General features: G+C 45.7%; 1 protein-coding gene across 14 annotated transcripts in view; it reads left to right on the top strand.

Annotated features, from left to right (window-relative positions):
• The window catches only part of Osbpl3 (oxysterol binding protein-like 3), a 176,787-nt gene that overhangs the window by 127,617 nt on the left and 32,082 nt on the right, over nucleotides 1–17,088 (top strand). For 9 of the 14 annotated variants that reach the window (NM_001427811.1, XM_008762934.4, XM_017592994.3 and 6 more), the window contains 4 exon segments: nucleotides 2,721–2,851; nucleotides 5,920–6,027; nucleotides 12,871–13,005; nucleotides 14,102–14,195. In NM_001427811.1, coding sequence (NP_001414740.1) covers nucleotides 2,721–2,851; nucleotides 5,920–6,027; nucleotides 12,871–13,005; nucleotides 14,102–14,195 — 468 coding nt within the window. 14 annotated transcript variants of the gene reach the window in all.

Genomic DNA, 17,088 nt, shown 5'->3' with positions numbered 1-17,088 from the left:
GTGGATCTTGGGCTTCAACGAGGTCTGGAGCAGCAGCATGGGCCACAGACAACAGCATGGTCTCCAGTGGTTTTGAGGGCCGTGTTGGTCCTTCAAGGAGGTCCAATCCAGATAGTAGCCCATTCTTCATCTTGGGTTTCCATTGTTGCCCAGAGCCAGGGTGGTGGTGGGGCATCCTACAGCTGTATCTGTGTCCGTAAAGCTCTAGGCTATTGTACACCATCTCTCATGCCTGTTGGGCAATTTCAGCATGTCTATTAGCCCCTTCTCTCACCTCTTACCGCCATCATGTCTCCAGGGGCTCATGCCTCTGTTTTTCTCTTTCCAACCTTGTCATTATGCATTTGTTTATTGTGGTGCCCAGGCTGCAATGCTGATGTTACCCGTTAGTAACATCATTATGTATCACATTGGTGCACTGGGTTAAAGACTTTGCCTGCCTGGCCCTATTTGATCCTTATCACAGGCTATAAAGTAAATGCTAACAGTATCCCCACGTAGAGTTCATGCACATCAGATAACTTTCCCAACCTTATAGAATGATTAAGTGATGGATCCTTCCCTCCTGGTCATAGAAGCAGCACCACAGCTAATAGATTCACATGCATTTGTGCGTGCATGCGTGCATGCATGCATAGGATATCAGTGGCAATTCTCTGGGTCTTTCACTAAGTTCCCGAGCCTGTCAGCCAGCAACTGCACATAGACTATTAGACAATGGACAGCCTTCCTTCTTGCTGGCAAATAAAGGAAGCAAGTTGATAGTGAGTGTTTAGTTTCTGTTATCCAATAGGCCATTCTTGGATAACGATACTGCTGGAAATGCAAGCCTGTGAAATTTAATAAAATATCGGTCACTGGAGAAGCCAGTCGCAGGGCCCTCTCCTTGTCTGCCCTTCTGTGACAAGCTGTAATGGAAGAGATTGGAAAGATAATCTCTAATGTGGTCTCTATGCTCAGTGCTTTAGGTAGTGATTCCCTTACCCCTAGGTGGTAATGTGTACCCTATGTGATCAGACCCTAGTAGATATTTTGTCATACCTGATTCTTTTTTCTAATTTCTGTGTGTGTGCGCGCGCGCGTGTGTGCGTGTCTGTGTAAGTGTGTGTGTATGAATTTGAGCATGTGCATACTACAGCTCGTGTGTGTGTGTGTGTGTGTGTGTGTGTGTGTGTGTGTGTGTGAGAGAGAGAGAGAGAGAGAGAGAGAGAGAGAGAGAGAGAGAGAGAGCGCAAGCGAACACTGGGTCACTTTGGTGTCAGTCCTCGCTTCTACTATGTTTGAAACAGGGTTTCTTTGTTATTCCCTGCTGGATAAGCCATCTGTCTGGCCCGGGAGCTTCTGGGGAGTCCATCCCCACTTTCCATCTCACTGGGGAGCACGGGAATTGCAGACCCAGTGTCACAGCTGGCTTTACGTGAGGCCTGGCACTCTAACACAGGTCTTCAGGTTTGCACGAAAACACTTTACCCTCTGGGCCACATCTACAGGTCCTAGCCCAAGTTTTGAAAACTCCAGTTTGGGCATTTAACGGGTTCTGGTTCTAAGGTCTCACAGAGCCTGCAAGCAGAGGGCCTGAATGCTAAAATCAAAGGAGGGGATCCGAGTGAGGAAACTAGCAAGAAACAGGGTGGCACCTTATTCTGAAATCATTTTGACCTTGCAGAAAAGCTGCCAAGAGTAGAACAAAGAACTCCGACAAACTCTCTACCCAGAGTTCTCACTGTTACACATCCCCAGCTCTTTCTCCACACATGCTTTTATTTTTCTGAAATTTGTGAGAATTGGACTTCTGTATTGTGTAAGCTCTTCTTTGAGGCTTTATGCTTTAGTGTATATACTGGGCACAGTGAAGTTATCTAACTCAGGACATGTCACTGGGAAATGACACTTTGGTCTCCCAGTCACAATGTCAGCTTCTGAAAAATGTCTTTTAATATCCTTCTCCCGTTGGGTACTGGATCTGGATCCAACATAGTTCTTCATTGTCCTGCTTCTTCCGCAGGGGATTAATTGGGGGCAGATTTTTATAAAGTTGATACCTCCAAGCCCTTGAAGAATGCAGGCCAGTTTTTAGAAAACAGGCTGTTCAGTTATCTGCGGTTTTCTCATGATCAGATCCAAGTTTCAAATCCTGGACTGTCTTTCAGTTCAGTCTGGTTTTTCTAAGGCATTGGAGATGTGGTTCCCAGGGTTTACCTGACTCTCACTGGTCATTGATTTTGACCACCTGGTTGAGGTGCACCCTGTCTATTCTGATACAATGATACCATATTTCCCTGATAGCCAGGGAGCCTTTCAGTTTCTAGTCTTTAAGAATGTAAAACTGAATAGTGGTCATCTTAACCCTTTAAGTCATAACGTTGTGGGAGGCCTGGGCAGATCAAAGCATGTGTAAATGTTAAGAGATTCTATTTTTCCATTGAGCCACACAGTTTCCCATCCACACAGGCCTCTCCCACCTCTCAGGCTCTCCCGAACAGGATTAGGAAATCCTAGCATTTATGAACCTATGTTACTTCATGTTGTCACCGGAGCCTAGAAGTTTCCATGAGGGTTTGCTCTCACACATTCAGTATGTTTTTAAAAATTAATGTAGAATGTCATTTGCTGAACTCAGAGTACTTTGCTGAATTCTTGTGTAAGAAGTACAGCTTCTACGTTAAGTTTTTAATTATGCCTCTCTTTTGTTCCTTCTTGTAATGATTATATCTTCATAGTTTACTTCGCTTTAAGGTCAGCTTTCAATAGCATATCGATGGAGAGAGAGAAGTTGAAGCAGCTGATGGAACTGGACACCTCCTCCTCCCCTTCTGCTCAGGTCGTCGGTCTGAAGCATGCCCTGTCATCCGTAAGTTGCTTATGTTTGCCTCATAAATGTCTGCAAATGCAGCCAGGCTTGTGAATGACTAATTCTTTCCATTTCCATGGTTGCATTGAAAATTGATGATTTTCAAGGTTGAATTGAATCTTGGGGGAGAAAAACCAAACAAATTAACCAGATTATATTCAAGCCTTTCTTCAAACTTTACATGGTCAGAATAATCCCAGACCATAGATGCTTGGATTTTCTTAACTGTTGGGTTCTCTGAGTTTGATTTCTTCCAATGTAACTGATTATTTTTTCTGTTTCTATAGAACTGTATGCTTATGTGGCTGCCTTGCAGACATTCATTGGCTAATGCTAACAGAGGCTGACATTTAGAATAGTCCGTAGCTCTGAGGCATCATAAGTTTAGATCGACTTAATAGATAGCACAGGGCAGTGAGAAATTTCCAGTTTACAGGTCTTCCGTGTCCACTGCGAAGTGCTGATCCTACCTAGCGCTCCTCCACATACGTGCGTGCGAGTCTCTTTGATTAAATAGCACAGACCCTTTAGCTCGTTCCCTCTCACAGACACAGGGATGAGTTCTTTCAGGTGACCGCACGTCTTCAAACAGGAAGACCATTGCCGGGGCCCCCAGTGGGTTCCAGCCATTTCCACTCACACTTATTTTCCTGCTCAGATTCAATTTCTTGCTCAGAATGGCTGGGCTCCATGGATGTGCTGTGCCCGGGGCTCCATGGATGTGCTGTGCCCCGATGCTACCTGAGCAGCTGAAGGTGCCTGGTGCTTTAGCCTTCACCTCTCCGGCAGGCAGAGAACTCTTGGAACAGGATACATATTTGCTCTTTTCTCCTCACTTGTCCTTTGGAATTTCTGCCTTCAGAAAGAATGGTTGCACTTGTGGAGTTGCTGTCTGAAGTACCGCTGACTTGTATTTTGGGTCCAGTAGGAAAGAGAAAGGGATTTCAGGATCATCTGACTAGAAGCCACCTTAGACACTGAAGGGGAAAAGTCCATTCATGTTTCCTCTTTACCATGTCATTGAGAAAAGCAGTGCTACAGTGGACCGTAAGCTAGTATACTGTAGCATTACTGACTAACCCTGACCGGTAGTGCTACAGTGGACCGTAAGTTAGCATACTGTATAACATGACTGACTAACCCTGACCGGTAGTATACAGCACTTACTGCAGATACAACAGGTTTTATTATAAACGTGCAATTTTTGGTTTGATTTTTGAGACAGGATCTCATAGTAGCCCAGGCTAGCCTCATGTAGTCATGTGGTCCTGCCTCCACCTCCCATGGGCTTAGATTATAGTTACATGCCAACTATTCGATCTTTGAAGGAACAATTATAAACAATACTGGCTCACTCCACAGCGGAGAGAAAGGGCAGGAGAGAAAGCGACATCGTTTGGACCTTGGGAACAGCTGGCACCGTTGGGTTGGTGCTGTGAGTCTATGCCTTTTTCTTTAAGGTTTACTTCTTACTGGCACATACATTCTCACTGTTCCAGTCTGAGGGGCTGTTGATGCTTTTAGAAGGTACCTCTTGGGGTCCCTAAAGCTCCTTCCTGTCTTCCTCTTGTCCCTTCCCCTTCTCCCAGAGGTCCAGCCTTGTCTCACTAATCTGCTGGGCCACAGTCATTTGGCGATGATCTATAGGCCGGACTCACATTACCTTTTCTAAGGAATATGCTTGCACACACATAGCAGTTTGGAAAGAAGATAAAAACGATCATTCCTCCTTTGTCGACCAGAGTTCTGCATTAGCCTAAGACTTGTCACTTCAATCATTTTTTTTAGAATAATCACAGAACTATTACAATGAATGTATGGATTCTGAATTTGAGATGCACGCGTGCACACACACACACATACACACACATACATACACATATACACACACATTCACATACACACACATACATACACATACACACACATATACACACACATTCACATACACACACATACATACACACATACACATACATACACACACATACATACACACATATACATACACACATACACACACACATACACACGCGTGCGTACACACACACAATTTCTAGCCTCTAGCCACTGTAACAATGAGATGTTGCCTCACAGAGGTTATTATCTGTGGTTGCATGACCCTCGCTCTTGTTCAGTGTTTCTTTGAGTGATTCAAGGTTTCTTAGGATAGCCTATGTCCTCTGTGGTCACTAAAAAGTGAAACCAGAGCCAAGCATGGTGACCTTGTAATCTCAGTCCTTGGGAAGCCGAGGCAAGTGTGAAGAGTCCAGTGTGAGACCATAGCCCCTACATTCAACAGTGATAATAAGAAAGGGAATAAATGAAGCCCTTGCAGAGATCCAGGAAGTAAGCAAGGCGGTCAGGAGAGTCTGGCCAGAGAGTGCACAGCTGTGCCAAGTGAAGCAAGTGCATATCCTGCGTCTTCTGTGAGCCAGGTCCTAGCAGAGAGGTGGGCTAGGAGGTGGGACCACCCCGTGAGGGAATGAATAGTGTGTCTGGTGGTTCCTTTTATGTCTGTGGCTCACGCCCACCCTTCCCTAGCGCCATGGTCCTTTAGTCTTTAGTGAGTCTAAGTAAGGTTTGGCTTGTTTAGTTTTTGAAAAATAAATCATCTTATTCCCTCAAATGGATAAGTCACCAGCACACATATACATATGTTCGAAGACCCCTGGTAGCTGGACTGATAATTAAATCACATGGGGGCGCGTCCACTGGCATCTTGTGAAAGACACTGGGTCAGTGGGGTTGGGGAGCTGGCCGAGATCAGCCTGGCAGGAAGAAAAGATTCTGACTGTGAGTCACCAGTCTTAAAAAAAGCTGATGTTGTCTGAATTCTTTCTGCCAACCTTACTAACCTCTTTCCGCCTCAATTAACACAGAGTATCACGGGCTCGATTGTTACCTCCCAGCCTTGCTCTGGAGCAGTGGGGGAAGCCCAGAGACACTCCTAAGGTGTCTCGCCCAGGGGATTGTCACTCCTAGAGCTGTTGCCTAGTCCCCTGTTGCATTTTCCTGAGCTGTCCCTTTACTAATAAAGCCCTGCTATTTTTTTTAACATATTCCAGGCCCTAGCACAAAACACAGATCTTAAAGAACGTTTACGCAGAATCCATGCAGAGTCTCTGCTCCTCGACCCGCCTGCTGGTCCCAAACCGGGGGACAACCTGGCAGAGGTGGGTAGGTTTCTCGTCTGATAACTGTTCTCTACCACGGCCACCTGTCCATCCCTGGTGCCCTCTGTCTGGCTGTGTGGCTCCCTGCTTCATCCCCTTGAGTGACATCCATGCCTCTGCCTCCCCTGGCTACTGCCACAGCACAGGGCTTGCTGGGCTCCTGTGTTGCAAAGCCTGGCTGGTAGGATGCTGCTTGGCACACTCTGCAACAGCCTCCTTTGTGTCTCTAACCTCATTTCCCTTTTCCTGCCCCTAGTGGGAACTATAGAAAGACAAGTGTTTTTCCTTGTCATTTCTGAAGAAACCTGAGTTTCTGTGATCCAAAGTGCCCAGTGGCTTGCCGGCTTCTTTTCGTGCTCTGTAAAAGCTGTGCTAGCCTTTACCGTGATGGTTCCTCTTCCTTCTTCCTGCTGTATTTTTCCTCTCAGAACTCAGCTGTTCTCCTAGGGGAGGAAAGATACTGCACTACAGTTGAAATCCATTAGTAAGTTCAACACACGTGAAAAAGGCCTTTTACTAGGGTGGGACGTAGTTTAGCAGCTTGGTGGGCATTTGCCTCCTGGACCCCTAGTTCAATCCATAGATAGATGGCACGCACCCATGCATGCTTGCACATGCGTACACACTCACAAAGAGGTATTTCCTCCAGATTTTTGCCCTCAGTGGTCCCTTGAATGTGTTTAAAATGAACAATTTCAGAAAACTATAGTGCGATCCTTGAAAAATAAAAGTGGGTAGTTACTGTGACGGCTGTTTATAAGTGTCTGTGGTATTCAGTTGTCTTCCTTGGATGTGTAAAATTTTCCATTGACCAACTGATTAAATGGAGTAGATTAAACAGGAGAAACAGGGAAGCAGGCTGGGGAGGTAACACAGTCAATAAATGCTGTGGACCTGAGTGTGAGCCCCCAGAACCCACATAAAAAATACAGGGGGTGATGGCACAAGCTTGTGAACCCAGGCAGGCTGGGGAGATAAAAGACAACTGATGACTGAGGCTCTCAGGCCAGCCAACCAGCCTAGCCTACTTGGTGAATTTCAGACCAGTGATACTACTATCCCTTCTCTCCAACAAAGGTGGGTCTGTAGGTAAAGTTCTATCCCAAAGCCTGGAGACCTGAGTTGGATCCCTGGGCCCCAGAAGAAGAAAACCAGTTTCTTAAAGTTGTTCCCTGACCTCGGAACGTAATTTTAAAAGAGAAAAAAAAAAGGTGGGTGGAGACTGAGGCACAAGGAAAGACACCTACTGTTTCTGCCCCACCCTCTCTCCCTCTCTCTCTCTCACACACACACACACACACACACACACACACACACACACACACACACAAGCAGGCTCATACATACACACATACACGCACATGCATGCACACATGCACGCACCCATGCACGCACACCTTGGTGGGTCTCAGCATGTATCCTGCTGACAGAAGTCTGTTTTAGGCCTGAGCTCAGTCACCAGCTGGGTCCTTTCAGGTTTGCACGTCAGCTAACACAGAGCCTAGTCTTTACCATGTCTGACGTCACTGAGCATCTCCAGCTACATGCTGATTTCCAAGCCGTTCTTAGCTTTCATAGGCATCATTATCATGTGAATCTCCGTTGCATGTTTTATGATTGAATAGATAACCTGCACTGTGCATTTATGAACCATGTCCAGTGGACATCATTCAGGTTTTTGTGTTTTGAGATGAAACCCAAATCCCAGGTCTAGAAAAATGCACGTTTTGCGGACTAACCTCAAAAAGAAATGACCAGAAAGCTGAAATGCTGTGAACTGACCAGGAGGGTGATGGCAGCCTTGAAAAACGGTGACCTCTGTCTCATTTATTTCCTCTTTCCGAGAGTTTCTATTTCCAATGCTTTATCCTTTTTTTCCTGCTACTGAGTGACTCAGGCTAACTTTTCCAACAAAGAAAAGCTATTGTGACATTCAGGAAGTAAGAACAGAAATAAATAAGAATGGCCACCCAGGCTGACACATACCCTAAATCCTGTGTGTGTGTGTGTGTGTGTGTGTGTGTGTGTGTGTGTGTACATGTGTGTATGGTGTGTACACATGCATGTACCACATGTACCTGTGCATACCTGTACCACAGGACATGTGTGGGATAAGAGAGCAGCTTGCAGGAGTCAGTTCTCACTTTCCACAATGTGGGTTCTGGGGGTTGAAGTAAGGTTTGGAGGCAGATGCCTTTAATGGCTGAGTATCTCACCTGCACTGCAAGTCACTTTGTAGGTGACACCCAGGAGCCTCAATCAGGGCACAATGACAGAGCCCAACAATAGGTTTAGCCCCAGGGCTTCTGCTTTTCTGGTCTCCCACTGTTCACCTTCTTTCTGTTGCCTTCTTTGACTGCACAGAGGAACTACTGTTGGTGTTGGGCCTGGATATTGAACCCTAAGATCCCCTCTTCTTGGAAATCACCGGTCACTTACTCAAGACGATCCTACTATGTATTCCTAAGTGTGACATTCTAATATCACCAGTGTAATACAATCTTAATAGTTTAGATTAGAAATCAAAGTCTCACAGAGACTGAACCACCAACCAAAGAGCATGCAGGGGCTGGACCTAGGCCCCCTCCACATTTATAACAGCTGGGCAGCATGGTCTTCCTGTGGGTCCCCTGACAATTGGAGCAGGAGCTGTCTTGGACTCCGTTGTCTGCCATTGGATCCCCTTCCCCTACTGGGACTGTCTGGTTGGGCCTCAGAGGGAGAGGTGTGCCTAGTCCTGCCGGGACTACTTGTCCCAGGGTGGGGTGGTATCCAAGGCAGGAGGGGGCTGCCATTCTCTTCAGAGAAGGGGAGAGAGTAGTTGGGGGAGGGATTTGTAAGGGTGGCACTGGGAGGAGAGGAGAGAGAAGGGCTGAGATTAGGATGTAAAGTGAATAAAAAAAAATAAATTATTGAAAAAAATCAAAGGCTGAGTGAGAGTAATAACTTCTATATCTAAGTGGTAGTTAAGAATGGACGTGATGTAGCACCCAGAAGACAGGGGCAAAAGAATATCGTGAAGCAACCCAAGGTCAGGTACCGAGTTCCAGGATTGTCTAAGATAGTAAGACTCTGTTCCAAACAAATAAATAAATCCCATTGAAGGCACCTTTAAGACCATAACTTTACAAAAAAAAAAAAAAAAACAGAAGAAGATAACTTAATTCCTTTATGTATATGTGTGTCTCTTCGCTCTGTTTTCTAGGATCAGGTACTGGACATATTGTACACACCCTTAGCCTCGATTCTGTGGGGATGGTAGTTTTATTTTAGAAACAGGGAAAAGTAAAACCCAGAGTAGTTAAATAACTTCCACCAGAAACACAGCTTATAAAATCAAGTCAGGCTTTGAATCCGAGTCTCACGGGCCAGAGCGAGCGTGCTTACCACAGTGTCACACTTCTGTGGAACCAAGACAGCCACGCCGAACCTGAAGACCCAGCCCTGGAAGAGCCTCAACCCAAAATGAGTGCGAGATGTGGGGATCGAGCGGCTCAGCCAGGGACGTGGCTTTATGGTTCCCCTTCTCAAAGGCATCTATGGATAAGAAAGGCATCAAAATTTAATGGAAAAGGCAGATTATTCAATAAATTAAGTCAGGCCAGCTGAAAGCAGCCAGAAAAGAGGCTTACATTTTCTTCCATTGGGTGCTAAAGTTCGAGTTAAATATGAAAGTCGAGACAAAATTTGATTCAAATATTTATCAAACTGCTCAGATAAGGATTTCCTAAACTAGGGAGTAATAAAAAATTTTCAAAAGAAGTGTTAGCCAAATTTGACTTTTTTATAGTGAAATATTTACAAAATGAGGCACATAAAAAATTAAAACATACCTTCAGTGAGAGTGACAGGCTTAGCCGATGCTGAATCAGAGATGGCATCTTTATTCAGTGAACGAAGATCAAATAATACCAAGTAACTTAAGCCACCAACACAAAACAGGTCGGAACAGATTAGCCTCACTCAGCAGCAGTCAGAGATCGGGGTTTGTTTCTGTGGGGTTTTAAACACCTTTTCCTTTTCAAGTTAGTCGTGAGGTGTTTACTACTAGGATATATTCAGGGGTGTCATCGGGTGATCTTCCTGGTAAGTGAATTTACACAGTGTAGAACAGTCCAGGTTCTACGTTAGCCGATTGTGTACCCAAGGCCCTCGGCTAGAGCTGTAAAAATACCTGTGTTCCCGTGGGTGCCCTCCTGGAGGACTGCCTGCCTCTGGTTCACCAGCGCCAAATGATCCGTATGTGCACAGAGTACGGTCCAGAGTGTCACAACCGTGTGGCCCAGTGGCAGTTGTGTCTTCTGTCAACACGGCACGAGCATAGCCTCGTCTCCTGTACTGCCAACAGCCAGACTTAGTGGGCTCCGAACAATGTTCCTGTTTTAGTGAGCGAGACCCTGTGTCCTTTAAGAAGCCGAGCTGGAGGGTGGGGCTGCTGCGTCCTGGTGTTTTCAGTATGAATTCATAAGCAGTTGCTAAGATTGTGGGATGGCAAGAACAGGTAGGGGCTAGAATCGCAAATCTGAAAACTTTCAAAGCCCAAACGTTTCGATCCACATGGTACCTCCCATGGAAAATTCCATACCTCATGGGACAGGTGTCAGCCTAAAACCAATTCACTAAAGATACTCTAAAGTTACTCTCAGGCTACGTGTACAAGTACACTGGACACATAGCTAATTGTACGTTGGCACTCTGACCCGTCCCTGAGGTACCTCATTACATTTTCAAGAATCCATTTGAAAAGTGAAATCCAAAACGTACCTAAACGTTTTAGCTAATGATCACAACACATACCTTTTTCAGTGTTGGTAGGTAAGTCAGGAAAACAAACGTTCCGACCCATCAGCCTAGCCAGGGGAAGCTTGAGCAGGTAGGTGTGGTGGTGAATTGATGAGCAGATCAAGTAAATAAATCATTAGCATCTCTGAACATCAGTGCCTGCCCGCAGGAACATGTAAGGAGTCCTGCTGGGCCGAGCACTGTAGGATCTTCTGCTCAGCCTTCTTGTGCCTGGGTCTTTGGAGGAGAGAGAGAGCAGGCTGTTTCCCTTTAGAAAGCATCTGCCTACTATTAATGGGTGACATCTCATCAACATGACTGCCTAAGCAAGACCCGAACAAACCGGTCACCAAAAGACGCGATAATAGGGCAGAGGGAAAACTCATGGGGGCCTCAGCCCAAGAAAAAGAACTACAGCCAGCTAAGGGGTCCCAAGAGTAGAAGTAGACTTTCCCAGGAAAGACTCTCCTCCCCAATTGATTATCTGAAACCACTTATCCATCCCTGAAAACATACATACAAGTAACACGCAGACTCCGTAAGCTGTCCTTATAAATGTAAGGGAGAGGGCGCTGTGAGTGTGTGTGTGTGTGTGTGTGTGTGTGTGTCTGTCTGTCTGTCTGTCTGTCTGTCTGTCGGTCGGTCGGTCTATTTGTCTGTCCATCTCTGTATATCAACAGTTAAAACAGAAGCCAAGAGTGAGAACATGAGTGGGAAAGGTTAGAGTGAGAAAGGGGGGGCAAATGATGTAATTATATTTTAATTAAATTAGAAATGTATTTAATTAAACTAGAAGTCAAGCAACTGCCATTTTTGGAGATATTTACGGGGAGAGGGAAAGTTGACTTTTTAGAGGCTGTCTAAGGTATTTAAGCCCATACCTTGGGCTGACGTAGAGAGACTCCAGGACGAGAGGTGCACAATTTTCTCTGTTCCCAAAGTCAGTTCAACACAAAGGGCTCGATGTTGTTTATGATTAGGAAGCTCCGCTGAGGCTGCCTGTCTGGGTGGCTCTCGTGGCACAGGGTGTGTGGATGAGTTGAGCGTGGCATCCTGAACTCATGAGACCTTTGGGTTTGACAGCATCTGCATGGGCCGCTTTCCCAGCCCGCTCGGTGACTCCCTTGCCAGATGCATGACAACAGAGCCACCCTAGCAGCCAGCAAAGTACCTAGGCTGACTAGCGACTCAATTCCAGGACATTACCTGGTCCTAAATTAGTCCTAATCAGGGTCTAGCTCCCACGAGTCAGAGTTAAGGTCACCTTTCCCTCCACTTGTGGAGCCCAATGTCGGTTGGTGGTTCTTGTCTACTGTGTACACACCCATGGTCAGAGGCCTTGTCTGTTTTCCATGTTCCTCTGTGATTGACTGCATGCAAATATTTGCTTAATTCATTGAAGGGGATTGAAATTTTACTTGCAAATAGAATAGAAAGTACACTGACTGAATATCCAGATTCTTCCCTGAGCCCGATTCTGGACTCAGTGGAGTGGAGAATGGGGTCCGTGCTACACTGTTAGTCATACCAGGGCCTAAGGCTTCCTTCCCTTTAAGAGTCATTGTGGGTGAAGAGAGAAAAGGAAATTATTCCCACTCCTCCAGGAATAAGGGATGGTCGACCACCATGGCCACCTCTGGACCAAAACAGAGTTTATTTGTTGACGATCCCTTGGAAGCAGCGCATTGGCCTCTGAATGTGCAGTAGATGCCCTGCTTGAAGTTAGTGTGCAGGGAGCAAAGTTAAGGATGGAAGGAAGACTGCTGGACGGTAGAGAAAAAAAGGATGAACCCTCGTACTCCTCGGTGGAACACAGCTGGTTTGTGCTTGAGATTTGCAGCACGCACCTGAGCAAAGTTCTTCCCTTCGAGTGGAGTCTTCTTCTGGGAGAGACCTTTGTTTCTCCTTTTGTTTCTGCAAGGCTCACTTCTTTTCGGAAGCTCTGAGTCTCCTGCTTGCATGGGCCTGTGACCCAGTGTTCGTGCTGTTAGATCATTTGTGTAGTTCGTGTCTCTTGAGGCTCCTCTAAATCCACTCCATTTTCTTTCTGCTCTTTCCTAGGAAATCTCCAGGGATGAAAGCCGAGCCCTGGTACACCAGCTCTCCAACGAGAGCAGGCTGTCCATCACCGACTCCCTTTCTGAGTTTTTCGATGCCCAGGAAGTTCTGCTATCTCCTAGCTCTTCAGAAAACGAGGTTTGAAGACTGTTTTCAGTCATGTATCCCCCGCTCCCGAATCTCCTTTATGAATTTGCTCACCAAACTGCTTAGTAAAGATTTGTCAGCAAAAATGCTTGACTCCATGGCACCTCCGCACCATTACTTTGAGGGTCTGCTTATAATGCACCACCAAACACAAAGCGATACGCCAGAAGAAAAATGTGGAAAATATGCCTTCCCTCTGGTTTCTGTCACTTAGACTTTTTGCAGTTTCCCATTACTCATTGTGAATTCTGCCTGTGCTTATGCCTGTTTGTATTCTGTGTGGGTTTTTTCTAATTTATGTAATACATTTCCATTCTGTTACTGTCTGATGTGTTTATTATATTACTTTATACTTATAATCATTGTTTTAAATGGATGCATAAAACACTTCACTTTCTGGAATAGACAAGCCCCACAGTTGGTAATGTTTACCCATTAGATATAGAGAAATATAAAATATTTATATAATATATGATTTATAATAAAATTATTTTATTTATGTATTAATTCCCGTGGAAGAGTTTGTTTTCACAATGATTCAAAAGCTAGTTGTCCATCCATTTACTCAAGTATTAGCATGTTCTGCAGATGCTCAAAATAAGAATTTTTATGACAACAGCAGTAGCCTTGGGAGTTTTTTGTCTGTTTGTTTTTCTTGTGAGAACCAAGAATATCGAAGGATTTCCTCCCTCCCTCTTTTTCTCCCTCCTTACTCCTGTCTCTTCCTTTTTTACTGTGTTGGGGATCGAACTTGGGTCCCTTCCGTCCCCTTCCTCCTACCCTCCTAGGCAAGCACCCAGCTGAATCCTTAGCAGCTTTCTTTCTTTCTTTCTTTCTTTCTTTCTTTCTTTCTTTCTTTCTTTCTTTCTCTTTCTTTCTTTCTTTCTTTCTTTCTTTCTTTCTTTCTTTCTGTGAGCATTACCTAGGCAGATTTGGGGGGGGATTCTATAAAAATAGAGCCCCAAATTATTTCTATGGATTTGTAATGTGAGGCAGGGTGTGCTAGGTCGTTTGGAGCAGGGCTTTCAGGAAGGCTGCTCTTTTGTCTGCCCTGTCTTTCATGTGTGCTATCTCGTCTTTCCCACAGATCTCTGATGATGATTCATACGTCAGTGACATAAGTGATAATCTGTCCTTAGACAACCTCAGTAACGATTTAGACAATGAAAGACAGACCTTGGGTAAGTGTTGCATTACAGGTTCTCTCGGAGCCTGCAACTTTGTATGTGTGCATGCATGTACGTGTGCATGTGTGTACATGGTTTCGTGTGTGTGTGTGTGTGTGTGTGTGTGTGTGTGTGTGTGTGTGTTTGTGTGTGTAAGCCAGAGGTCAACCTTGGGCGTCATTCATGTATATTAGTTTTTGATAGAGGGTCCCATGCTGACACTGGGCTTGTCACTTAGACTAGGCTTGCTGGCCCAAGAGCCCCTGGGATCCACCTGCCTGTCCTTCCCAGAGCTGAGATAAGTGCCCTGCCTGACATATATGTGTATGCATGCCTATGCCCATAAAGCAACATCTCCCTTGCACAGTTGAGCCTTTTCTCTGCCAGTTCACTATAGAATATGCTGTTCTGTCTTCAGATACAGAAGTGGTGTTGTAATTTAAGAATTCAGTAGGGCATACGTAACTAAAAAGTCTAAGTAATATTTAGCTCTGGGTTATTCAAAATAATACACTCCTACCCCTTCTCCGGTTACTGCTTAATCCAAAGAAGGAAAGTGATGATCAAGAAATAACATTCCAGAGACTCTCAAGATGGTTCAGTGGGCAAAGGTGCTTGCCGCTAAGCCCAACAGTCTGAGTTTGATCCCTGGAATCCTCACAGTAGGAGAGGACTGACACCCATATGTTGTTCTCGGAGCACACGTGCATGTACACACGTGCTCGCGCATACCACATTGTGGCACATGAATGCTACATAAATAAATGAATGTAGTTTTTAAAGAAAGGTATATCATAATGTCAGTCCAAGCTATAGGGTGCCTGGGGTGTCTGGCTAGTCCTAAGCAGCACAGAGTCAGGTTGGGGAGATGCTGGTAGGTTCCGTGCAATGGGCACACAGTCCTCTGCCCAGGACCCTTAATAACAGACACTCAGTGTCGGTTTCTGGTTGGCCACGTTCAGTCCTGAAATCACCATCCACCACCCACTTTCATAACTACGCAGAGGACAGGGACTGCACCAGGTCCTTTTAGTGTCTCAGCTCAGCCAGTGTTTCTGAACTACGCGGATGGATTATTTAAACAGTCCGGAGCGCACTGCCTCTAAGCGGCTGGTGGGTAGCTTCCCACCGTCTACAAATCCTCCTTTCAGCATTACTTGTTGAAAGGGAGAGACTGCTTTGTAGAGATTCGTCCGTGATGGGAAACCTGAAGCCCCGTGAGTTTGAAGTAGAAGGTCAAGGATATGAAAACAGAGAATGAGAAAGGAAATGAAGAGCTGTAGCTCGCTCCCTCCCTCTTCGCTTGCTCGCTCCCTCCCTCTGTGAGCACAGAGGGCTGTGAGCACTGAAGTGGTGCAGGGGGATGACAGATGCTGAGCCCCCCCCCCCCCCCCCGTCTCTCAGAGGCAGAGTAAAGGGGACCCAGAGGTAAAGCTGGGAAGGAAGGAGGAACATAGACAGCAGCTATGGTGCATTAGCAGCAGCCAAGGTGAGCATAGCCAGGTGGTCAGGCTGCTTCTCTAGCTTAGTCCATAGCTGTTTGACTCGAACACAGCACGTACTGGGCAGACCTTCCTTCACCCTGAACTTGAACACTGGAATCAGATGTCCTCAGTCCTCTGCACACAGCCTCTGGTGGTGACAGGGTTTCTAGACATCTTGAAAAGATGCCTGCAGAAATAACCTCGACTTATGTCCTACCACTCACTGTGCCTACTGAGGGAAGAATTCTACCTGTGGATGTAGCTCAGTTGATAGAGCGCTCACTCAGGAGGTATGAGGTTCTGGGTTCTAGCCCCAGCACTACATAAAGTTAGGCATGATGGTGTTTTCCTGGAACCCCAGGATTAGGAAGGTAGAGCCAGGAAGGTCAGAAATTCCAGGGCATTCTTGATTACATATAGAGTTCAAGTCCAGCCTGTTTGATAAATGAGACTCTGTATCAGGGGAGAAAGTGAAAATGAAAAAACCGAACCAGGCACTCTTCAGTTATTACACTAGAATTTCCCAGAGTGCACTGGGGACACTTCATGGTCAGGATGCTTCCTATCAGTTTCTTTCCCAAAATAGCGCAGGTCATGTGGCAGGACCTGTTCCGGTGCCGATTGCCCCAAAAGTCGCTGAGAATGTGGACTGAAGGGTGTTTCTGAGCGCCAGCCCTATCTCTGGGTTGTGTGTGCTCATCCCTCCTCTGCGCCTTTTTTCTCACCTATAAAGTGGGCATAACAACATTGTTCACTTCCAGAAGTATCCTAGAAGCTCAGAAGAGGAGCACAAGTCAAAGACAGTCCGAGACTTGCCTGCAAGGCTGTTTCTGAACATGCTGTCGTTTTCAGCCATGCACCTGTGTCAGATTTTCGCCCATTTAACCAACTAAAGTAAATGTGGCACTTAACTTGGTGCTTATCTTACCGAGTGACTACACAGCACGGCCCCAGTTTCAGGCTTTTCTGTTCATCAAGGCTGGCTCTGCAGTGAGTGAATGAGTGTTTATGCTCAATAAGGAAGTGCACACCAGAAAGTGCTATCCACTCACCAGTACAGTGAGAAGATGCCATTTGAAGAGACACAAGTCAGACCTTGAGGCAAAGAGGTGGGTGGGCAGTTTTATGCACGTAAACACAAGCACTCCATTCACCAGAGCCTCCATGGACCAGGTTTTGAAGTAAATGCCAAGTCAGGATGAAATTGTAAAAACAGACAATTTGTTTAGAAGGAAGGGAAGAAGTGTGGAGTGAAGTATTCTAGAACTCACCAGAAAGTTCTCTGGTGTCCTTTAATTGGGAGATAATAGTGTCTAGCAGTTTGACACCATTTAAAACAGTGATGCAGTATATAGAGACACACACTTGGAATCCCAGTACTTGGCAGGCTGAGGCAGGAGAATCACAAATTCAAGTCTGGCCCG

The sequence above is a fragment of the Rattus norvegicus genome, chromosome 4 (assembly GCF_036323735.1).
Source record: "Rattus norvegicus strain BN/NHsdMcwi chromosome 4, GRCr8, whole genome shotgun sequence".
NCBI classification, from domain to species: Eukaryota; Metazoa; Chordata; class Mammalia; order Rodentia; family Muridae; genus Rattus; species Rattus norvegicus.
Note: the sequence above shows the minus strand (reverse complement) of the source record. Positions and strands in the feature narration are given on the sequence as shown.